The sequence below is a fragment of the Electrophorus electricus genome, chromosome 4, assembly GCF_041902795.1.
Source record: "Electrophorus electricus isolate QZ-2024a chromosome 4, ASM4190279v1, whole genome shotgun sequence".
Classification (NCBI taxonomy): domain Eukaryota; kingdom Metazoa; phylum Chordata; class Actinopteri; order Gymnotiformes; family Gymnotidae; genus Electrophorus; species Electrophorus electricus.
Genome location: NC_137500.1, coordinates 24,798,147 through 24,821,714, shown reverse-complemented (window position 1 = coordinate 24,821,714; position 23,568 = coordinate 24,798,147). Strand labels below are relative to the sequence as shown.

Below are 23,568 nucleotides of genomic sequence, written 5' to 3'. Positions count from 1 at the left end.
TTTATAAATGAATTCTGACAAGCATTCTCTTCAGAAATGTAGGTGGTGCCCTGCATCATTTATGCAGAGTAAGCATTCATTTTCTGTTTTCTCGTCCAATTCCTGTGGTGACAGTGGTAAGCAAAATGGCTTCCATATGAATTGCACAAAAAGATCTCTGTAAGCATATTGGCAGGCATGTTTTGTCATGTAACCATTCAGCAAACGGTTAAACAGTTAATAAAATATATAAAGATAGATTAAATTCGTAGAAGACAGACAATGCATATTAGACAAGATTTCCCAGGGTTTTTTTGCCACCACTTATTTATGGTGCATCCTTATCAGTTATATCCAGCATTATCAGTCACAACAACATGTAATTTGCAGGACTGCTCTGATAGGACTGATGCTATCAAAGTGAAGCAGTACCTACTGGTTCATGTAGAGGGCACATAAGGTCAAAGTGACCATTGTTTGGCGGTTATATCGTATTGACTAGTCCAAATGTGATCACTTAAGATATAGTAGTAAGAAATATCAGAACTTAGACTACAATAGAGGTACAGTAATGTCAAGGACCACTGATTCTAATGTATGTAAGGATATTTTATTCATTGTAGTGCAGATGCAATATCCACCAATGTCTTTAAAATAACTAAATAAACAAATGAAAGTTAAGCTTCACCATTGACCTCACTCTGAGGCTCATGAATGGCCCATCAGTTCTTTGCTATTAGACACAGTAAATTTGTTAGGTAGTGCTCACCTGTGGTGCTAATGTCAGCAAAGATTCCTTTATTACTTTTTTATGTGGTCTCACTGCTCTTCTAATCTTCTTATCAAGGTTCCATATGTGAAAGATATTCAGGATCCTGCAGATTCTTTGGCATGTTATCTGTGGCACGTATAGATAACATGCTAATGCACACACTCCATGAACTATATCTTCTGCTATACACTCAGGTAGTGGTGTTATATTCTCATGAAATGGTGCATCGGATGGCTACATTGAACTGGTCACTTGCTTTTGATTGGACAGCAGTTCATATTTCAAGATGTCCAGTAATAACTTATGAAACTTGCCCTCACCGTGAGAATGTGGCCATTAGTTATGTCAGTTTGAATTGCACCTATATAATCAATTGCAAATAAGATCATATTACACAACTGCCTTAATAGTCATCTGTTAGTACTTAATCATCTAAAGTATGCAGGTTCTCTGAAATTAGGATGACCACAAAGTCTCTTCTTTGCAAAACAGTTCTGTATTTTGGCGTGTCTCTACGGAGCCCCAGTTGTAGGCGGGAGCACTTGATGTATTTCATTTCTGCGTGAGATGTATGTCTGGGTGAAGACTGCAGTATTTTACTGCTGTGAATCATGCACCATGTGAGTCTAGACATGTTGCAACCACTCAGAGGAACGATCGGTTCGAGTTCCCCTTTACACAATGGTCAGTTACAAAATGTAATCAATCATGTAGGCCAAGATTTAATAATTTTATCTCTCTCAAAAACTACCAAAACAAAGCATACCTATCAACATAAGCACTGTGAATGCAAAGTGAACCAGTTAATGTTAATTTTAATGTTAATACACATTTTAGAGCTGGTCGTTGGTAAGGTGTATTTAGTGATTTGTCAGCTCAATGTATGCGGTGCATTCATGATTATTCTGTTTATTCTATGTTGTACCTCTTCTGGCCTTATCTTATCTGTGCTGTGCTTAGTGATGGGCCAGTTGGCAGTCTTAAGGTTGACTGATAGCAGACCTACTTATTTGACTCATCACACAAATAACTGTTACCACAAAGGAAAATGGCATCAGCTTTAGGCCAAAGGTCCTGCGCTGTGCTTAGGCAATCACTCTCCCTTGATAAAGTCACTCTAGGCAGCAGGCTTCGTCACTGGGAAAAGATTCAAAGATGCTGATGCTAGCTGGCTTCTGCCCTGACCCCCAGATAAGACGATCACAGGGTACATGGGTGCTATCTGAGCTGTGCTGTTCCAGGTGCACTAATGTTCTGTAACATCGAAACAGCTGTGTCTCAGCCTGCTCACAAATCTTACTCTTCTTGTCTTATACATCATGTCCATGTCTTGCTCTGTAGATCCGAGACTGATAAAATGGTAAAGCCTAAGTCCCCCTTAACCTTATTCTGTACGACCTTTAACCAATGCAAGTCAATGACAATGAAGTGAAAGATCTTGGAAATATTTGTTGGAAAACTGAGGACCCGAGGATGTAGATTTTTGCACCCCTTCATCTAAATGGCTGGATTGAACCTCTTTTCACTGTCTGCTCCCACTTTCCCTTCTGTCTCTCTTACTGTGGGAACTCTGTACTCTTCAGGGAGGCAGTTAATTATGTCTCCTTTCTTTCTCTCTCTGTCCCAGGTCACTTTCCCAACAAAGCCATGCCCTCAGCAGGCACTCTGCCATGGATCCAGGGCATTGTCTGCAATGCCAACAATCCCTGCTTCCGCCACCCTACCCCCGGAGAAGCTCCAGGAATAGTTGGAAACTTCAATGATTCTATGTAAGTTTAAACTCAAATTTAAGCTTATGACAACCGACCAGTAGTAATAACAGGAACGGTCTGAATTGCATTTGACTGCTAATTCAATTCTCCGAATAATTGTAATAATAAAATTAAAATAAAATGGCATATTCTTGTATTGATGTGTTGCTTTCACGTTCTCAGAATATCACGACTTTTTTCCGATGCCAAGAAGATTCTACTGTACAGTCAAAATGACAAAAGTCTGGATGGGTTTAAGGAGTTAATACGTGCGGTGAAAGCCCTGCAGACTAACACATCAGGTAAGATGAAAGTGGGTGTAATTTAAAACGTTTTGAAATAACCTGCACTGACTGCCTTGTAGCCTCAGGGATTAATCCCCTTACTTTACACAGGCAACGTAAGGGGGATTTGTATTTATACTGTATCTACGTGCACTTGTGAGGGGCTGAAGAGAATCCTTTGTGTAGAATGAAATTTTCCACTGAGTGAGGATGTAAGGCGACTGAGTGGCAGTTCAGTTTTTTGGGGCAAGCTGAGACAAGCCAGTGAGAGGTTTGAGTGGGTGAGCCTAGGCGGAAGATAAACGCACATATATGGACACACACACACACACACACACACACACACACACACACCACCCACACCCATACCCATACCATTCATTCAGTCCTCATGTAACACCAGTCTTCCCCTTACTACACTCGAGCACACCAGCCGCTGAGTAGTGTAACATTTGCCTTTGTAGCTTTGCAGCTGTGCTCACACATACTGTGTGGAGTGCTCTGTAATCACCTCTGTAAGGTACCATGATGATATTGGTTACAGTGACACAACATGTTGCATATATGTTGTGAACGAGTCTGGTTACACCTCATAAAACTTGGGGGGGGTTGCTTAACGTAGTTGTTTATGGAACTGGCTTTGGGGCATGTGGGCGTTTGTTATGGTATGACTGGGTTTGGACTACAGACCACACTAATGCTTATGCTTGATATGGTATGAGTTTGTTCCACGCACCACACTTATACGCATGCTTGTTACGGTATGGCGGGGTTAGGACCACAGACTACACTAATGCTCATGCTTGTTACACTATGACTGGGATTGGTCCACAGACTACACTAATGCTCATGCTTGTTATAGTATGACTGGGTTTGGTCCACTACACTAAAGCTCATGCTTGTTACAGTATGACCAGGTTTGGTCCACTACATTAATGCTCATGCTTGTTACAGTATGACCAGGTTTGGTCCACTACACTAATGCTCATGCTTGTTATACTATGACCAGGTTTGGTCCTCTACACTAATGCTCATACTTGTTATACTATGACCAGGTTTGGTCCTCTACACTAATGCTCATATTTGTTACAGTATGAGCAGGTTTGGTCTTCTACACTAATGCTCATGCTTGCATACCAGAGTTTCAGAATTACACGTTTACACTACTGATAAACCGCCGCTCCTCCAAGGATGATCCCACCTGTTTACCAGCTCTATCTCTCCGTTTATCGCTTTACCCCTCGCTCCTGTACAATGGCACATTCTGAGTTACAAAAATGTGCACATTTTGGTGCATTCAAACTGCCCAGTGAGGAGTGATCAGCTCAGGGGCTTGAGACAAATTTGAGACAAGAGCAGGGAGACTAGGGACAATGATCTGTCACAAACTGTCTAGGAAAAAGGTCTAGTAATGTCGCCTGATCAACTCACATTTCAAAAATAAATCTCTGCCTCTCTGCAAACAACACAGGTGCTTTGAAGTGGCTTTCCAGGTATTGTATAGCTTCTCTATGTTTCCTCATGCTGAGATCACAGTCATTTTTGTCTTTCTATTATTTTCTCATGCCTATAACCAGATGGAGGAGCACATTAAAGGAGTGTAGGGCACGGGGTTTGTGATTATTGGCTTCAGCTGTTTAGCCAGTTTTGCTTAAACTCATTCACACCGGGATCATAGCTGTGAGCACTGTGGAATCTTCACTTAATTATAAGCAACATACAACTGGCTAGATTTTTGTGAGGATTTTTATTTATTCGGATTTTTCATTATAGTTAAATTTATTTTTCATTATGGTTAAATTTATTCAAAGTTTGATATCAAACCCAAAAGGGTTTTGGCGTCACATGCATATTACATTATTTGTTGTCTGAGTACCTAGGCTTGTGTATGATTGGTAAACTGTGACTGTGCTGGGTTTTTGATGCCAACCTAAACAAGGCCATCCCTTGCTGTTAAATTACTGTTAAATTAATTACTGTGCTGTTAAATTACTTAAGGGTCCACTTTTCAGGAGGTTGTTGAAGTGGAGCCACATATTAAGTAGCGACATTAGAATCTATGAATTTTGTCTTTCTGATTGGTATTGGGGATCTGTGCACTTTCACATTGATTCCACAGTCTTCTCTAGCCTTACCCCTTTATTCTGGTTTTTCCTTTGGAGTGGTTTCAGTTGGCAAAAGACTTTAACAGTTCAGGAATCTGTCACATCCCAGAGATTCTGCCCTCCTGCCTCAGAGTGCATAGTGGATACACTTCCCATGATGGTTCCCCTGAGAGGCAGACAGTGGAATGGGAAATAGACAGTCCTGCTGCTATAGTGTCATCAGGGTTTTGTAGGGCAGAGTGTAAATGGTCACACTTTTCTGTGCAGGCCTTGGTGTCATATCTGTGGCCTTAGGGCTGGGGCATTTATCCTTAGCCATTGGTCTACTGTAGGAATATGAGCTTTCTAAAAATATAGTTTTGCTTTTTATTACAGTGTATGTTGGAATATTATATTGAAACAGTTGTGGTGTCCTGTCTTGATGGCTTTGCTTATATTTTGAATACCTATGTGCCATTTTGAAAGGACTCTGTGGAGTGTCCTCATCACAGAGGATTTGATTCAAGATCAAATAACCCTGTTTTAAAAAAAATTAAAATCACTTTAAAAATATATTTAAAAATATATGTATTTTTAAAATTGTACATAACATCTTTTAAATGGCAGCATTCAGGAAAACACACATTGTAAACATTTTAAAATGGCAGTCAATTGTAGGCCATGCTAAGGCTCAGCAGAGTTCATGGTGGAGGCAGTGAACCTGTGAGACTGCCCACGTATTTGACATACCACAGAGCCTTGCCTGCTCAGGCTTGTACACAAACTTTAGAAAATAAATGAAACATAATCCAGAACGCAGGGGAGCACACAATGGACCTTCCCTTCAAGAAACACCTGAGCCTTCAGCAAGTGAGCACATGTACAATAACAGGCTTAGGGGACGTGGTAGGAATGCTGATGAAAGAGAAATGATGGAAAAGGGCATTAGATTTTCCTGAATTTATCTTAAAATAAGTGGGTGGATATGTTGGGAATTAACATCCGGGCAAATTATGGGAGAATGATAAATAAGACTTTTATGAGGGATTTGTCAGAGCAGGTATTAAAGGTGTATTTCTTCACCTCAGGTTTCAAGCTTAAAGACTTCCTAAATGAGAACGAGACCTTGTCTGCATTCCTCATTAAAAATGCGTCCATCCCAGAGACTGCAGTGCAGGACATTCTGAAGGCAGAGGTGAACCTAGAAAAGGTAAGCAGTGAAAGAATTCATTTGATAGCTTGAGATGCCTCAATCACTTTATCTACAATGCATACTGTCACTACTCAGCAAATACTTTGACCAGGACAATTAATGTCAGATAATGTTCGTGTCACTCTTAGTAAAGCACATCTTACAGTAAATTGTAAATGAAGCACATGCTCAAAGTCCCGTTGCTATTAAGTAATCCAGGCCGGTGGTAATTTCTTCTCAAAAATCAGCTATGGAAAGGAATCTCACATCACAATTTTTCATATTGTCTGACACGATGAACAGAAGAGGTCAGACTTCACAGAGGTCCATGCCCACATATTTCCAGCTCTGTTCACCTTTCACTTCAGCATCACATGGGCTTACTCTCAACCCTAACCTTTTCCTCTTTCATGTCACTCCGCCCTTATTGGGGTGCCCCAGGTGCTAATGAAAGGTTTTGGGGTACACCTGAGAGACATGTGCAACACCTCCATCTTGGAAGACTTTGTGACTATCCCGAACATAAAGGCAGCCAGACTCACACAGGACATCATCTGCAGCTCGTCGAAATCCTGGCTGAACCAGGCCGAAAAACACTTCATGGCCAACCTGGACCTCTTTAAGCCTATAAGGGTAAATAAATAAAAGTAACATTTTTGTTGAGTAACCTTGCCATATAAAACTGATCTTTTTTAACCTTTTTTTTTTTTTGTTTGATTTATTCTCTCCAAAACACTGCTTAAGTTGACTATTTTATACACCTTTATATTAACAATAGATTTGGGGTGTATCAGTCCATGGTGGCTTGTTGGCTTTGTTGAGGTAAATGGTGTATTCTAGCATCCTGGAAGCCTTTTCTTTTCAATGAGGCTAAAATTACCAGCAGAGGTTTTAGGTGCCTTTCCAGTTATGTGTGAAAGAAATTCACTTGTTTGAAGAAATCTGAGATTTGTCCAAAAAGGTAAAAGGCTGCATATGGCGCTGAAGGGAGAAAACGGTTAACTTCGAATATGTTTTTATGTGATAGAGAGAACACTTAAACAAGACTATTAACACTTAAGAGTTAATAAACATAGCGGTGAAGAGGTCATCGTCTACTCTTATCAGCAAACATTATGTTCCTCTTCACACCTCATTGACTATCGCTGCCCTTCTTCTCCAAGAAGCCATTCCAGGTGACTCAAACATCAATGTGCACTTTTAAGGGAAGCAAACAAAGACTAGGTCAATAAGAAAGAGGGAGAGATGTAGCAAGAGAGAGGATGTGAGAGAGCGTGAGAGAGAGAGAGGGGGATGAAAGGGCGTGAACTTTGCAGAAGACGAAGAGTGCCTGTTTTGGCTTGCACTCCGCACACACCTGAACACATAGCCTGGAGATACAGCTGGAAATCACGAGCGCTCGGCCTTCTTTTGTCTTTGTTTAATGCTGCTTTGTCAGGGCCCATGACCATATCATGTAGTCTCATTCAATGTGTACAGTAGAAAACTACTGAGACTCAGCAAAGGGATTCTGACATAATATTTCTCTCACAGGAAAAGCACATTAACAGTTACGTGCGCTTATATACTGAATGGCTTGAGGGCTGTGTTACACAACATTTCTAGTTTTATTACATTTTGCCACCTACTCATGGAATGAATTGGGTCACTGATGTATTATCTTAAATCTCATTTTACAGGCACATAAATTAGATAGCTAGTACATTCACACTGAAATATATTATACTTTCAAGCAGTAGCTAAGACAAAAAATGTAACCTACAAACAAAAGCAAATTGTATATAGTAATGTTCCCTATATGAACACAATTTCCCCACACACAGAAACATTGAGCATGGTTCAGAGACATTTAGCTTGTGTCAGGAAGTTGTACTTGTGCGTGCGTGTGTGTGTGTGTGTGTGTGTGTGTGTGTGTGTGTGTGTGTGTTAACTCCCAACCTGGTTATGGACCCTTGCTGTATCTTTGACTAAATCTGAATGTAGCATGTCACGGGCACTGTTGTAACCAACACATTGTTTGTGTGTTAGAGCTGGATACATAAGCTCATGATTAAACTCTTCACTCTTTCCTTTTCTGTCTTTCTGTCTTTCACAGACAGATGCAAAATCTGAAAACCCCCATGCCCATCAGGTCGCCAAGGCGACAGACAAGCTTCTGGAAAACCTCGGTTCCCTGGCTGTAGAGGTAGGCCTCATGCGACCCTGCTGCAGCGTGTGGTGGCGCATGCACTGTGCTCTCAGGTGGGAAACTCCACTGTAGGTAGTACAGAGAGCGCCAATGTGCAGTGTCTTACATAAAGCTTATTATAAAACATTTAAAGTGTGCCTCTGAGATAGAAAACACATTTACATGGATGACTGAGCGCTGTTTTGTTTCACCAAGTATCAGGAGCTAGTAAACAGCCTTGACTTGACAAAAGGCTCAGTTCCCTCTCCCTGACTACAAACAATAACGTGCTTTGGCCCCAGACCTACACCAAGTGTCAGATGTATGGGATAAACCTCAGTGGAGGCCTTTCCTGCTTGTGTTTGTGGCCCCACCACCATTTTTCCATAGAATGTTCCACAATGCACGTTTTTCATCCTCGTCTCCGTCCCTTTGAAGTTTTATGGTCGGCAGTTTCTTCTCTGAATCTACAAAGAGCACAACCTTTAGATTGTTTAAGTCTCCAGACCATTTTAGTCCTTTATAGCATTGTAGTATATTCTGTTTGTTGTTATTTAGGTATCACTAGTTATAGACCTTAGAAAAAGAACTCTTGGTTTAATCTAGAAACATGTTGCAGAAAAATAACTATTTTTGCTTAATCTAGAAGAGTGCGAGTTACTCTATAATAGCGAGGGGCTGGACACAGCAGAAAAAGTGTCGCATTGTGCCAGGATGTGGCTGTGAGTCCCACTGTGGCTCTAGTGGGGACAGTGGGAGGAGTGTGTGGTGGGGGGTTGTTTTAACTCTCAGCTGGACGGATGTACAGCCAGGTACAGCTGAACAAGCATAAGGAGAGGAAGAAATGGAGAGAGAGCTCGATAAAGTGAGAGAAAGAGAGAGAGGACCTCGGGAACCGAATTTCTAGTAGTCGACATGTACACAAACTAAAGCAGACATTTGATTTAGTTAGTTGAAAGACTGTTAGCTGCATGCTGAAACAAATGCTTTTCTGTCAGTCCTCCCTCCTAGATCTCTAGGGATAAAGTATAAACAAACAATAGGTATTAACACAGCCTTTCCCTGTGGCTCAGGATTAATCCACAAGACTAGGCAGTGTACACAAGCAGGCCCACGTGTACCACAGTAACCTTTTCCATGTCCTTATGCTGCCTGGCTTAGTACTGAATTGAGCAGAATTCTCCACTGGAATTTAAAGCAGCCTCATGTTCTTGACCTAAATATTCATTCCATGGCTTCGTAGTCTTCAGCAGACAACCAAGGGTCTTTTTCGCCATATCCTATTTTCTCTACATCGGTGTCTGAGTGCATTTGGTAAGTCTCTCTTGTCCTGGGTCAGCGTAGCAGCTGTTTCCCCAAACTGTGCTCCATCTCTCTCTCCTTTGAGGCCTCTGCGTGCTCTCTTTGGTCAGTGTGCTGTTACACAAGACTGGAAGCATGTGACGCGCCGCCTGCGCCAATTTGGCAGAATGACTCACTTCAGAGCTAACACTTCAGAGCTAACACTTCAGAGCGCAGGCAGGGCCAAAGCCTCCTGGGTCATGCACCACACCTCGCTGAGCGTTAACGGCAATGGCTGCCAGTCACTTGGCTTCACTTGTGATTCAAGTTCCTGTTGACTCATGGATTTGTAGGGAAAACACAGGATAACGTGAATGAGGCAATGTTTAGAGCTAGGACAGAGTGTGTCTGGTTCTCCTTTCTCTGGGCAGATCCAAGATTTGTTTTGAATGTCCCTTGTTTTGTATCTGAGCACATACTGTTTGTGCCTGCACTTATCCCTTGGAAGAGCAAGCCTGTCAAGGCTGTTTGTTTACATGGCTGAATACTGTTCCTTTGGACATCTCCTCGGGGCTGTCACTCCCTCGGATAAGTAATTGTGCATGAGGCATACAACAACAAGAGAGCACTGGAATCTGGACAAATGCGACAAATGCGATTCTCACTAGCATGGTATATACAAAGTTAATAGTCCCTACCATTTGGCCATCTACTTTCAAAGGATTTATCTTTCATTTCACAATGCATACATAAAAACCCTAAACGTTAATTGTTGTTACAGGGCAGACCCATAGTCTGATGAGAGCATGGTGCGATTTTGTTGAACATTGCAGAGCTGCTACAGTTTGTTTCAGTTTGTTTGCTGTTGTCGGTGTGCTACAGGCATGTAACATCTCCAATCCTCCCTCAGCTGACTAGTATGCGGAGCTGGAGTGACTTGCGGAATGAGATCCTCTTCCTGACCCACAATGCAACTGGTTCACCCAGTCAGATGTACCAGGCCGTGTCCCGAATAGTGTGTGGCCACCCTGAAGGAGGCGGGCTTAAGATCAAGTCCCTTAACTGGTACGAGGATAACAATTACAAAGCCCTGTTCGGCAACTACAACAGCAGCAACGACGAGCCTGTTTCACTCTATGACAACACAACCAGTAAGCTTCCTCTGCTAGATGTCTCCTTGTTCTGCATCATTTTCCCACCTCAGTGTGTTCACTGGGATTTATATAAATGGCAGATTCTTTAATCAGGTTATACTGTATTTTTTATTATACATGCTGAATATGAATCCACTTCACATATTTATTGTCATGAGCCAGAGTGGAAAATCCATGTTCCCTACTAACTTTGCAGCTCCCTACTGTAACAACCTTATGAAGAACATGGAGACCAGCCCCGTCTCCCGCATGATCTGGAGGGCTCTTAAGCCTCTTCTAATGGGCAAGATCCTGTACACTCCTCACACCCCTGCCACACAGATCATCATCCAAGAGGCAAGCAAGCTGAACTCACTGAGCACAACGTCCATCCTCATTGGCCTGTCCCTGTATACATCTTAGCTAAACCAGATAATGCTAAACCAGATCATCACTGTTATTGTGAGATATTCTCCCTTCACTCACGGTTTTAAATCTCAAGGATTAGGCATATTTCTTCGCATTATGTGTTTTAGGTTAACAGGACGTTTCAGGAGTTGGGTGTCCTTAGAGATCTAGGTGGAATGTGGGAGGAGACCAGGCCCAAAGTCTGGAACTTCATGGAGAACGGTGCGGAGATGGCTCTTTTGCGGGTATGATGGGCCTTTTGCTCATTACTGTCCTCTTGTGGCAAGCACAGCACCTGCTTATCTCTAGAATTGTAGTTATACACAGTAACCAGACACAACCGCCAGTGTTTAGTCTGTGTAATGGGTTGTAAGATGTGACTGCTCTGTTTTGTTCACAGACATTGCTTCAAGACAATATCACAGCCACTTTCTTCAGTGCTCAGCTAACAGGAACCCAGTGGAGTGTGCAGGATGTTATCAATTTCCTGTCTAAGCAATCAGAGGACACACGTCCACCTGGGACAGTGTTCACGTGGAGAGATGTCTTCAATGAGACAGACCAGGCCATTATGAGCATATCACGCTTCATGGAGGTTAGCTTCTATCCCTCTACCTCTTTCTGTCCTCGATAACCCACAGTGATTGTTTCCACCACATATGTATACACATCACAATGTTTGCCTGTTTCTCCCTCACAAACCCACAAACATGCAAGCATCAGACACACACATACACACGCAAACACACCCACAGACACAATTTAGCTCTGTCAGTTGACAGTTGACAAATGGTGTGGATAGAAAGGAGAAATGAAAGCAAAGCAGCAAGCAGAAATCTTTTGTGTAACTTGAGAATCTTCCTCTCAGTTATCAGTGAATAATGTGGTGATTAGTGGAAACTACAAGACTGAATCTTGGTCTGTTTGTGTCTGCAGTGTGTAAACCTGGATAAACTGGAACCAGTGAGCACAGAGGAAAAGTTAGTAAATGAGTCTCTCAGTCTCCTGGCTAACAGGAAGTTCTGGGCTGGAATTGTGTTCCCTGACATTAACACAAGTAGTTCTGAGCTTCCGCCCCACGTCAGCTTCAAAATCCGCATGGACATCGATAATGTGGAGCGCACCAACAAAATTAAGGATGCGTATGTCCATATTTGCCTGTTTATTAAGCGTTTAAATGACTCAGTAATTGACATTACCCAGCTGTTGGTGGAATAGCACTGACATATGTCAGACAAACACTGATTATTTTTTCCCCCATTGATTCAGGTACTGGGACCCTGGCCCCAGAGCAGACCCATTTGAGGACCTACGCTACGTTTGGGGCGGCTTCTCTTACCTCCAAGATGTCATAGAGCACAGCATCATTAGAGCCCTCACAGGCTCCAAAGAGAAGACGGGGGTCTACATCCAGCAGATGCCATACCCATGTTACGTCGACGACATGTACGTATATCTCCTTTCCTGGACAGTCGTGAGCCTTGACATTACAACTGTGCCCTTTTATTGTAACGGTGTATTGTTGTGGTGACATCTGTAAAGCAACTATTCAAAGTGCAGCAGTAGCTCAGTGGATGAGGTACTTGACTAGTAATAAGAAGGATGACAGTTCAAGCCCCACAACCACCAAACTGCCACTGTTGGGCCCCTGAGCAAGGCCCGTTGCCCATGTTGTGTTCTATCATAATTGTAAGTCTCTTTGGATATAAAAAAAAAGCTTCAGCTAAATACCATAAATGTACATTTTTCCCTCCACAGCTTCTTACGGGTGATGAGCCGCTCCATGCCTCTCTTCATGACCCTTGCCTGGATGTACTCCGTGGCCATCATCATAAAGAGTGTGGTATACGAGAAGGAGGCCCGCCTCAAGGAGACCATGAGGATTATGGGATTGGACAACGGTATCCTGTGGTTCAGCTGGTTTATCAGCAGCCTTATCCCTCTCCTCATGAGTGCTGGACTACTGGTGCTTCTTCTCAAGGTAACGTCCGTACAAGGACTTCACCACCATTTATGCACTTCTGTTTACTACATGCTAAATTACATAGGGACTACATATGATGGAGATGCAGGTAAAATTTTATAATCAGAAGGTTGCTGGTTCAAGCCCCACCACTGCCAAGTTGCCATTGTTGGGGACCCGGCGTTCAGTCATAATCGTAAGTCGCTTTGGATAAAAGTGTCAGCTAAATGCCGTAAATGTTTTCAGCTAAAATTGGATATGGTTTTAATAGTAACCAACATGTGTGATTATGGTTCATCGTCTAGTTTCAGAATCATCTTTTTATACAGTGATATAGAAAGCACTTCAGCTATATTTAACAGATATTATAAATGAAGTCATGTTTTGTGGTAAATCAACTTCAAGTGCTCTGACCAAATGAGTACTCATATACAAACTGTTTTAGTTAATTATTATAGATATTAAACTTAATTATTATATTATATGTATTATAGAATTACCAAAATAAATATGGATCACTGGGAAATAGGGAATAAATATAAGCCCTGTCATAATCATAAAATTATTGTGTAAAGGGTAATTATCTTAGCTCTGGGCTATCACCTCATCTAATTACATTACTATTATAGACCTAAATCTAGTTCAGTCTCGCAGTACCCGGGAGCCAAGCACTGACAGACAGATGTAAGACGAACATAAACTGATATTGCTGATTTCTTATTAATCTCAGTTTCAGTATCTGGGTCTAGTGTCATGTAATTGCTGAACCGAGTAACATGAATCGAAATTCACTGTAAGCTATAAACAGGAAATCCTGTGGTTATTTAATTACAAGGAACGAAGGTTTCTTAAACTTTTGTAGTGCACAATCTCCTAGCAATACTATGAAAGAGAACTAGTAACGTATTGTTTTTGTTTTAGTCATTTGGTGGGTTTCCCCCCCCCCCCTTCTCTCTGTAGCTGGGGAACCTGCTGCCGCATAGTGACCCCGGCGTGATCTTCCTTTTCCTGGGCTCCTCCGCTGTGGTCACCATCATGCAGTGTTTCCTTATCAGCACAGCGTTCTCGCGCGCTAACCTGGCTGCTGCATGTGGAGGGATCATCTACTTCACCCTCTACCTGCCCTACGTGCTGTGTGTGGCTTGGGAGGACTATGTGGGCCTGGCTGCCAAAGTCACCGCTGTGAGTTTTACAATCCCTGCCTGCATGGCCTCTAAAGCAAAGTGCAGGTGCGGCCTCGTGTCGATCACTGGCATGGTAGTGCCTGCTTATCTTTATCTGCACCAGAGGTTACTGCTGCTGTATTTGTACAGATTGCCACCGGATAGCTGGCACTCAGGATAATTATAGATGAATATATGGACATGAATACAAGATATGTATTTCTGTCCTATGACTTTCTGATTGTGTGACTCCTTGTATGCTACAACCACCTTCCCACACACATTAATAGCAGAAGTTGAAAATGGCTGTGTTCCTGTTAGCCATGGTTATGAGATCATGTGCTTCCATTTAGCATTTGCCATGTTGGTATTTCTGGGTGCAGGTCAACTATAAAACAACACTTATCCCTACTCACACATGGTTGCCTCCACAGAGCCTGCTGTCTCCGGTGGCGTTTGGCTTCGGGTGCGAGTACTTTGCCCTGTTTGAGGAGCAGGGAGTTGGAGTCCAGTGGAACAACCTCATCTCTAGCCCCACGCAGGGCGACGACTACAGCCTCACCACTTCCATCATCCTCATGTATTTCGACGCCTTCATCTACGGGCTCATGACCTGGTACATAGAGGCTGTGTTCCCTGGTCAGTACGGCATTCCGAGACCGTGGTACTTCCCACTTACCAAGTCTTACTGGCTTGGAGAAGGAGATCAAAAGCGGACACCTACGGTACAGGGAAGGAAGGCAAATGCCGGAGGTGAGAGTGCCTGCTTTTCATTTTCACAACAGGACTGTAAATAAATAAGGATAAGAAAAATTAAAAATAGCATTCTCCTACCAGTACTCAGTGAGGTAATGGTCTTTGTTGCTTTGAAGCTGTGTGCATTGAGGAAGAGCCCACACACCTAGAGCTTGGAGTGTTCATTGAGAACCTGGTGAAGGTCTATCGGAATGGTAAAAAGCTGGCTGTGGATGACCTGACGCTGGGCTTCTATGAGGGTCAGATCACCTCCTTCCTGGGTCACAATGGAGCAGGGAAAACCACCACCATGTAAGCAGCTGATGAATGAGTAGCAAACAGCAGACCTTTATACCTTTTCCTTGTTCCCACCAGGAAAACCAAGAACTGCTAAAAGAGTCTGACAGATCATGTTCATTGGATGTTTCAGGTCCATTTTGACTGGCCTCTTTCCACCCACCTCTGGCACAGCCTATATCATGGGCAAAGACATCCGTTCAGAGCTCAGTGCCATCCGACAGAGTCTGGGAGTCTGCCCTCAGCACAATGTCCTCTTCAGCATGTACGTGCCCTTCATATATGCCAGGCCTAGTTTTTTTAATCAGTTACATTTAGCTGTGGTTAAAATTATTCCCAGCTGCATTTAAATAGTGGAAGAGATTTTGGCATGGCTTTGTTTAAAAGGAATCACAGGCGTGGAAGTTCATGGTTGGATATGTTGTGGGTTCAGGCTGACGGTGGAAGAGCACGTCTGGTTCTATGCACGACTCAAAGGCCTATCTGAAGAGGAGGTGAAGGCTGAGATGGATCAGATTCTGTTTGACACCGGACTGCCACACAAACGCAGGTCCAGGACAAGTCAGCTCTCCGGTGAGCAGGACGGATCTTGTAACTTCTAAAGTCAGCAGTGGCAAGTTTGAGATCAACTACATGCTGAGTGCCAATGATGTTTGCCCTTTTAAAGGTGGCATGCAGCGGAAGCTTTCAGTGGCCCTTGCCTTTGTTGGAGGGTCAAAGGTAGTGATTCTGGACGAACCAACTGCTGGTGTGGACCCTTATGCCCGTAGAGGCATCTGGGACCTTCTGCTGAAATACCGGGCAGGTATTGTCTTGTCAACTCTGCTTTCAGTTAAAGTATAACAATAGCTGTGTCATTAGCTGTGAACTATTTCTCAAAAATGAACTGTTTAGCACTACGCTGTTTTCTCCTGTAGGCCGAACCATCATCCTCTCCACTCACCACATGGATGAGGCAGACATACTGGCCGACCGTATTGCCATCATCTCCCATGGCAAGCTGTGCTGTGTGGGCTCCTCTCTCTTCCTGAAGACTCATCTGGGAACTGGATACTACTTGACCCTGGTCAAAAAAGAACCAGAAGCTTCTCTTAGCTCTTGTAGGAACTCCAGTAGCACTGTGTCTTTTGCCAAAAAGGTGAGAAGTTAATCCCCCTGTCGCTGAAACCTTTTTTTCCTTTTACAAATGATTTCTAAAATCTTCTAGGAAAAGTGACAGAATTCTAACACTGACTGAATCATCTCTTTCAGGATGATGATGGCTCAGAGAGTAGTTCGGATGCTGGTCTGGGCAGTGACCATGAGAGCGATGCTGCCACAGCTACTGGTATGCCTCATCATTTTCACTACCTTATAGGAGTAGTGGAAAAATCTTTTTAAAACTGTACTTAATCTCTATCTGGAAAAAGCTGCCTGGAAGAGAGAATGTGTCGAACAAAATGTAACATCTGCATTTTAAATGTATTCACTACTAACCCCAATGTGCACCTGCTTCTGCATTCCCCTGCAGGCTCTTCATGGGCCGACCCCCCTGTGGTTCCTGCAGACGTCTCTCTTATCTCGGGTCTGATCGTAAAACATGTCCCGAATGCACGCATGGTGGAGGACCTGGGCCATGAGATCACCTACATCCTGCCCTACGAATCCGCCAAAGACGGCGCTTTTGTTGAACTCTTCCATGACATGGATGACCGCCTTGCTGATTTGGGCATCTCTAGCTATGGTGTTTCTGATACTACACTTGAAGAGGTACATCACCGGTCTCACATTCCTGTGAAACGATATATATTTAAACCCCACTACATTTGAGATTGAGTTGAGATTGGTAAATTAATTGGACTTTCGGGTTTTATGACTCTTGATTAAAAAAAAAAAAAACAACTAAATTGCAGATTTTCCTGAAAGTGGCAGAAGACAGTGGGGTTGACACTGAAATTATGTCAGGTAAGACTTTAACCTGGAAATGACAGATTACAGTTTGTGAACACTGACAAAAAATGAGGAGCACTTTGAATAAATAAGATGGACTCATCCTATGTCCCCGTTTGCACACGTCCAGATGGCACGCTTCCAGTCCGCAGACGAAGACAACACGCTTTTGGAGCTGACCACCAGAGCTGCCTCAAACCCTTAACTGAGGATGACAACTTGGACTGCAATGATTCTGAAACTGATCCAGGTAAAGCTTCTAAACAGTAGCACACTGATTCATCTACACATCTACACAGTATATGTTCTTATTTTTCAATCTTCTACAGCATAGTTAAATGTTCAAAAGCTCTTTTCAGAAACTGTTTGTGTGTTTCTGCTTCTGTAGACCCCCGGGAGACAGATTATTTGAATGGCTCTGATGGTAAAGGCTCATATCAAGTCCAAGGCTGGAGCCTGACAAGACAGCAGTTCATAGCCTTGCTGTGGAAAAGATTCCTCTATGCTCGCCGATCCAGGAAAGGCTTCTTCGCACAGGTACAGCGTGAACAGCTCTGTTATCTGATGGTGTAGATCGTCAATGATTAAACAGTGCCTGAAGACTTTCAGATAGAAATGGACTGTTTTCTGCTCATTTCTACAGATTGTTCTGCCTGCAGTCTTTGTGTGCATTGCTCTGGTCTTTAGTCTTATTGTTCCTCCCTTTGGAAAGTACCCCAGTCTAACTCTGCATCCTTGGATGTATGAAGATCAAGTCACCTTTTTCAGGTACTTATTTCCTAGTCCAGGGGTACACCAAGTGTGCTTTTAATGCTAACTATCCCTGTATTAACCTAAAACTCAAAAATAAGTCCTTTTTCCACTTTGAATTACAGCAATGATGCACCTGAAGACACCAGTACACAGAAATTACTTGCTGCTCTGCTAGAACCACCCGGCTTTGGAACACGATGCATGGATGGCGAGCCAATACCGTAAGTAAATCAACGCTTAACTCTTAGTAAACTTAATAATCAGTAATCCCTACATATCAAGGAGCACTAGTCTTACCCCACGTGGCCATGTTTGCAGAGATGCTCCATGCACTATGGGTGATGAGGACTGGTCCACACCAGAGATCTCAGAGAGTGTGCTTGAGGTCTTCAGGAAGGAAAACTGGACCATAGAGAACCCGTCACCAGCATGTGAGTGCACCTGTGAAGGCAAGAAGAGGATGCTCCCAGAATGCCCTGCCAGTGCGGGGGGGTTGCCGCCACCACAGATCATGATCAGTGAGAGGGACACACTTCAAAACCTGACTGGAAGAAACATCTCCGACTATCTTGTGAAGACGTATGCCCAGATCATTGGCAAAAGGTATTATTCAGTTGTAAGAGAAAGAGATTAATCATCAGACATTATCACCATTGTTCTCTAATTGTTCCTGTGTAAAGATATAATGCAGCTACCTTTGCTTCTTTTACACACAGTTTAAAGAACAAGGTCTGGGTAAATGAGTTCAGATACGGGGGTTTCTCGTTGGGTGCTAGAAACTCTCAGGTGCTACCACCTGCTCAAGAGATTGATGATGCTATTTCTCGAGTGAGGGAAATATTCCACCTGAAAAAGGTAAGATAATTATTCATGTTCTCATGTCAATCTTGCTGATCCGTTAGCACAGTGGCTGAACAGCATGATTTTCCCCTGTGATCTCCAGAATTCAGGGACTGCAGCTGATCGCTTCCTTAACAGTCTCTCTGCATTCATCAATGGCATGGACACCAAAAAAAATGTGAAAGTGAGTGTTGGAGAGCATTCTTTTCTCTCTCATATTTCCTACATCAGTGGAGTAAGCAGACGTACTAAAGTTGACAATGAATGTCTAAATAACATTGCTTCTCTCTCAGATCTGGTTCAATAACAAGGGTTGGCATAGTATTGGAGCTTTCCTCAGCGTAATGAACAATGGCATTCTGCGTGCCAATCTGCCTCCGGAGAAGGACCCAAGTAAATATGGCATCACAGTCATCAACCATCCTCTGAACCTTACCAAAGAGCAGCTCTCCCAAGTGGCACTGTAAGTGATGTCCAGTGATTAATTTGTAATGTACAAAGTATTATTGAAAATCATATAATGTATGATTGTGAGCAGTTTCTAAAAAATGGTAATGCAGCATTTTACGTTTCCTGTCTTAGTTCTCTTATATTTTTGAAACTTTAAAAAAAATATATTTTTCAGAGTGACAACCTCGGTGGATGTGCTGGTGTCTATCTGTGTGATCTTCGCCATGTCCTTCGTTCCTGCCAGCTTTGTGGTCTTCCTCATCCAAGAACGCGTGAACAAGGCCAAGCACATGCAGTTCATCAGTGGCGTACAGCCTTATCTCTACTGGGTGGCCAATTTCATATGGGATATGGTGGGAGTCCAGCTTTTTTTTTTCCTCTCCTGCAGTTCTAAAACTTGCGTCACTGTGTCTGTCCAGTTGCTTTGATTCCAGAGTTAAGGCTGTTCTGAACACAGTATTCCTTTCTTCTAGTGCAATTATGTTGTGCCAGCAACCCTGGTCATCATCATCTTCATTTGCTTTCAACAAAGAGCATATGTTTCCGCTAGCAACCTGCCTGTCCTTGCCCTGTTGCTGCTTCTGTACGGGTGAGTGGGCCCTCTTGGCTCAGCTGTATGTTGGCTGGTGATTATCAAGCCAGTTCTGGAACAGGAAGGTGTCACAATAATAAATGTTCTGTTCTCCCCAGGTGGTCCATCACACCTCTGATGTACCCAGCTTCATTCCTGTTCAAGATTCCCAGCACAGCTTATGTGGTGCTCACCAGTGTCAATATTCTTATTGGGATTAATGGCAGTGTGTCCACCTTTGTGCTTGAGCTATTTGGGAACAACGTACGTACCATTCTCGTCCAATTTATTTTCAAAAACTTTTGACAGTTTAAGAAGAAATTTGATATAGTCAGGTCATAATTGGAAAATGGTTGAATTACTGAGGTACCGCTTAAACTGCAGGTCACACACCTTTGCAAATTGTGTGTTTCAATAAAATAAAACATCAGACTTGTTTTTAAAACATCTGTCGCCTTTGACATGAAAATGTCAATACAGTGGACTGATTGATGCATTGCTCTCCTCTTGTGCCCTTCTCAGGACATTGGTGGCATCAATGACATCCTGAAAAATGTACTTTTGATTTTCCCTCACTTCTGCCTGGGCCGAGGTCTGATCGATATGGTGAAGAACCAGGCTATGGCTGATGCTCTGGAGAGGTTTGGTAAGAATATCCTTTCTTTAATTCCATCTCTCCTAGCTTGCATATTTTTCCAATTCAAAACCTGTAGTTTGTCCTACAGCAGTCTATAAGAATTGTTAAGAAGTTCAAAAGAATATGCCAAAAGCACCGTGGTTGCATGAAAGTAAAGTACAAATGTCCTCCTAGAACTCTAATCCGAGCGCATGTTTATTGTGAAAGGGTCTTATTATAATGAATGCTATGCCCAGATAGTTCTGACAGTTTGGTCCTTGCGATTGGACACAGGTGAGAACCGCTTTCGCTCTCCTCTTGAGTGGGATATGGTGGGTAAGAACCTCTTTGCCATGGCGGTGGAGGGACTGGTCTTCTTCATCATCACCGTCCTCATCCAGTACCGTTTCTTTATCAAACCCAAGTGAGCATCTTCTTAATGCAGACACAGTGATGTATTAGCATACAGCACAAAGAACAGCTGAATGTCAGAGGGTTGTTTGACTGACTATTACTGGCGGCTGTGCAGGTCTCTGAGACCCAAGCTGAGCCCGATCGGAGAGGAGGACGAGGATGTTGCCAGGGAGAGGCAGAGGATCGTCAGTGGAGCTGGACAAGGAGACATCCTGGAACTCCGAGAGCTCACCAAGGTCTGGAACGTTTCCCTAACGGTGGTTTAGAAGAACAGTTGTAAATGAGGATGTTGCCGTTTGGGTTCCCATTGTTCACAGTGCTCTCTCGTGCCATGCCACAGGTGTATAAGAGGAAACAAAAGCCTGCTGTGGACAGGCTCTGCGTGGGTATTCCCCCGGGAGAGGTGAGACGTGGCTTCTTCCTGCCTCCTGTTCAGACATGTCCTGCCGAAATACTGTGCTACATAAGCAGATATTTAACCTGTCTTTTTCTTTCCATAGTGTTTTGGTCTGCTTGGGGTAAATGGTGCTGGAAAAACAAGCACATTCAAAATGCTGACCGGAGATTCCATCGTCACCAGTGGAGAAGCCTTCCTGGCTAGAAAGAGGTAATGTCCATTTAGCACATTAAAAACTGTAAGGCAAAAATTTGGTTTGGTATATCATAATCGAATAAATGAAAGTATTTCACAAAATTCAATTAAAGTATTTTCACAAAATGTAACAGTTTTCTGCTTCTCTCATTGTCAGTATACTCAGGGAAATAGATCAGGTGCATCAGAACATGGGCTACTGCCCACAGTTTGATGCCATCAATGACCTGTTGACAGGCAGAGAGCATCTGGAGTTCTACGCCATTCTGCGTGGTGTTCCTGAGAATGAAGTGTGTGAGGTAAGGATGCTTTTTTCCCTTTTTTGCTGAAAACCACAATACACGAAACCATAAAACAATGCACAGAAAACACAAAGGAGGGTAACAGGGCACTACTTCTTCAAGGCAAGCACTTGAGATCAGTAGTAATGGATTTATGACAACAGGTTATTGCAACAGCAACTGAGGCTGTGTGTGTCTGGCAGGTGGCCGAGTGGGGGATCCGGAAGTTAGGTCTCATAAAGTACGCAGACAAAACAGCTGGCAGCTACAGCGGGGGCAACATGCGCAAACTCTCTACGGCCATGGCACTGATAGGAGGCCCACCTGTGGTCTTTCTGGTAATGTATACACAAGAACGCACACACACATATTCACACACGCTTCCCTCCTTATTTCCACAATTGCATCACGCGGTTCTCTCGGTCTGGGCGGTCAGGTGAAGCACGCGATCCCTGGGACTGTTGTTGAGTTGCTCCCTCAGTAGGCGTTCCCATGCTGTTGTGCACTGTCCGCACAGCCACAATTCTGACTGACTCAAGCTGAACTCATTTCTAATTCAGTCCTAATTCAGTATCTATTTGCACAAATAATTGCATTTAGATCAATTCAATGCAATTTTAATTATGTAGCGATCTTCACAACACATTTTTTCTACAAATTGGTATATTGAGAAATCTGGGTATAGATCCATAAAGATCAGGCCTGGGGCAATAATGACAAAGAAAATTCCCTGAGGGGAAGAAAGAGACATTGAGAGGAACCGGAATTCAAAGAAGAACCCATCCCTTTCCGATTTTGTTCTGAAAATCACGTAGAATTTAACCTTCTGGAGTCTAACATCATTTTCTCTGTTTTTGCAAAAATTATATAGTTCATAGTGATATAGTGTACAGTGTTTTTGTACAAATGACAAAGTGAATTGCTGACTTGATCCTCAGTGTAGAACAGTGTGAGAGCATGCTTTGGGTCATTTTAGTTTTTGCAGTTAGAGAGAAGAAGGTTTTGCTGTTTGATGGGTATTTTCAGTTAAACCTGTGTACTAACTCCTGTGTCCCAGGATGAACCCACCACTGGGATGGATCCTAAGGCCCGCCGTGCCCTTTGGAACTGCATCCACAGTGTCATCAAGGAGGGTCGTTCCATAGTGCTTACCTCCCACAGGTACGGCCTACCACGGCAGCCTGCTCAGAGATAGCCGAGTGAGGCTTGGGAAAGAGAGGGCTACCAGCCAACCTGTGCAAATGGAAGTAACCTTTAAAAGCTGCCAAAACGCATTTGGTGACAGATAATTTGGTATAGATGCTTTACTATAAAGGTCTCTGCGAAACGCAGAGCGCCCATGCTGCGATTCAAGTCAAAACAAAGTTCCATTTAGTATGTGGGCTTAGAGACAGAGTGCTGCTGCAATAGGCTCTTTCCTCTTTTATTGTACACTCATGAACTCATTAACGTATATTAACACACCTATCAGTGATTATCAAACTAGGTGTGTTACAGCAGATACAATCTTGGTAATATAGGAATATTCTGTGGCTGGGAAATAGTCAAATACATCACATACATTAACTATGTACAGACTTTGGCTCCACTCTACCAATAGGGTGCAGTACTTGCCCATTTCTCTCATAGAAATGTTTGTATATTATGTGCATAATCACATGTCAACCTTTACCCTGTTGTTCCACAGCATGGAGGAGTGTGAGGCCCTGTGCACCAGGATGGCCATAATGGTAAATGGCAGATTCCGTTGTCTGGGCAGCGTCCAGCATTTAAAAAACAGGTACAATTACCTCACAGCGCTTATATTGCATCACATCAAACAAACTCAGGCATGATCATCCCAAATCCAATCTCTACGAACATTAAATTCCTAAGATTAAAACTTGTATATGTTGGAGATTAGAGAGTGGTTT

The 23,568-nt window shown here is 43.0% G+C and overlaps 1 protein-coding gene across 3 annotated transcripts in view; it reads left to right on the top strand.

The window, feature by feature from the left end:
* Positions 1-23,568, top strand: part of abca1b (ATP-binding cassette, sub-family A (ABC1), member 1B) — a 28,762-nt gene that overhangs the window by 3,086 nt on the left and 2,108 nt on the right. For 2 of the 3 annotated variants that reach the window (XM_027016364.3, XM_027016363.3), the window contains 42 exons: positions 2,379-2,520; positions 2,686-2,804; positions 5,959-6,080; positions 6,504-6,695; positions 8,158-8,247; positions 10,421-10,661; positions 10,861-11,000; positions 11,180-11,296; positions 11,452-11,646; positions 11,988-12,193; positions 12,321-12,497; positions 12,810-13,032; positions 13,975-14,196; positions 14,612-14,930; positions 15,050-15,224; positions 15,343-15,474; positions 15,643-15,782; positions 15,877-16,014; positions 16,127-16,347; positions 16,461-16,536; positions 16,720-16,958; positions 17,102-17,153; positions 17,269-17,388; positions 17,527-17,675; positions 17,782-17,906; positions 18,014-18,112; positions 18,210-18,494; positions 18,608-18,746; positions 18,835-18,915; positions 19,025-19,194; positions 19,357-19,534; positions 19,655-19,770; positions 19,872-20,016; positions 20,275-20,398; positions 20,663-20,792; positions 20,898-21,018; positions 21,123-21,185; positions 21,283-21,389; positions 21,532-21,673; positions 21,859-21,993; positions 22,713-22,816; positions 23,343-23,435. In XM_027016364.3, the coding sequence (XP_026872165.3) occupies positions 2,379-2,520; positions 2,686-2,804; positions 5,959-6,080; positions 6,504-6,695; positions 8,158-8,247; positions 10,421-10,661; positions 10,861-11,000; positions 11,180-11,296; positions 11,452-11,646; positions 11,988-12,193; positions 12,321-12,497; positions 12,810-13,032; positions 13,975-14,196; positions 14,612-14,930; positions 15,050-15,224; positions 15,343-15,474; positions 15,643-15,782; positions 15,877-16,014; positions 16,127-16,347; positions 16,461-16,536; positions 16,720-16,958; positions 17,102-17,153; positions 17,269-17,388; positions 17,527-17,675; positions 17,782-17,906; positions 18,014-18,112; positions 18,210-18,494; positions 18,608-18,746; positions 18,835-18,915; positions 19,025-19,194; positions 19,357-19,534; positions 19,655-19,770; positions 19,872-20,016; positions 20,275-20,398; positions 20,663-20,792; positions 20,898-21,018; positions 21,123-21,185; positions 21,283-21,389; positions 21,532-21,673; positions 21,859-21,993; positions 22,713-22,816; positions 23,343-23,435 (6,304 nt within the window). Of the gene's footprint in view, positions 1-2,334; positions 2,521-2,685; positions 2,805-5,958; positions 6,081-6,503; positions 6,696-8,157; positions 8,248-10,420; positions 10,662-10,860; positions 11,001-11,179; positions 11,297-11,451; positions 11,647-11,987; positions 12,194-12,320; positions 12,498-12,809; positions 13,033-13,974; positions 14,197-14,611; positions 14,931-15,049; positions 15,225-15,342; positions 15,475-15,642; positions 15,783-15,876; positions 16,015-16,126; positions 16,348-16,460; positions 16,537-16,719; positions 16,959-17,101; positions 17,154-17,268; positions 17,389-17,526; positions 17,676-17,781; positions 17,907-18,013; positions 18,113-18,209; positions 18,495-18,607; positions 18,747-18,834; positions 18,916-19,024; positions 19,195-19,356; positions 19,535-19,654; positions 19,771-19,871; positions 20,017-20,274; positions 20,399-20,662; positions 20,793-20,897; positions 21,019-21,122; positions 21,186-21,282; positions 21,390-21,531; positions 21,674-21,858; positions 21,994-22,712; positions 22,817-23,342; positions 23,436-23,568 lie in introns of all 3 variants that reach the window. The other variant, XM_081712876.1, reaches the window with a different exon arrangement.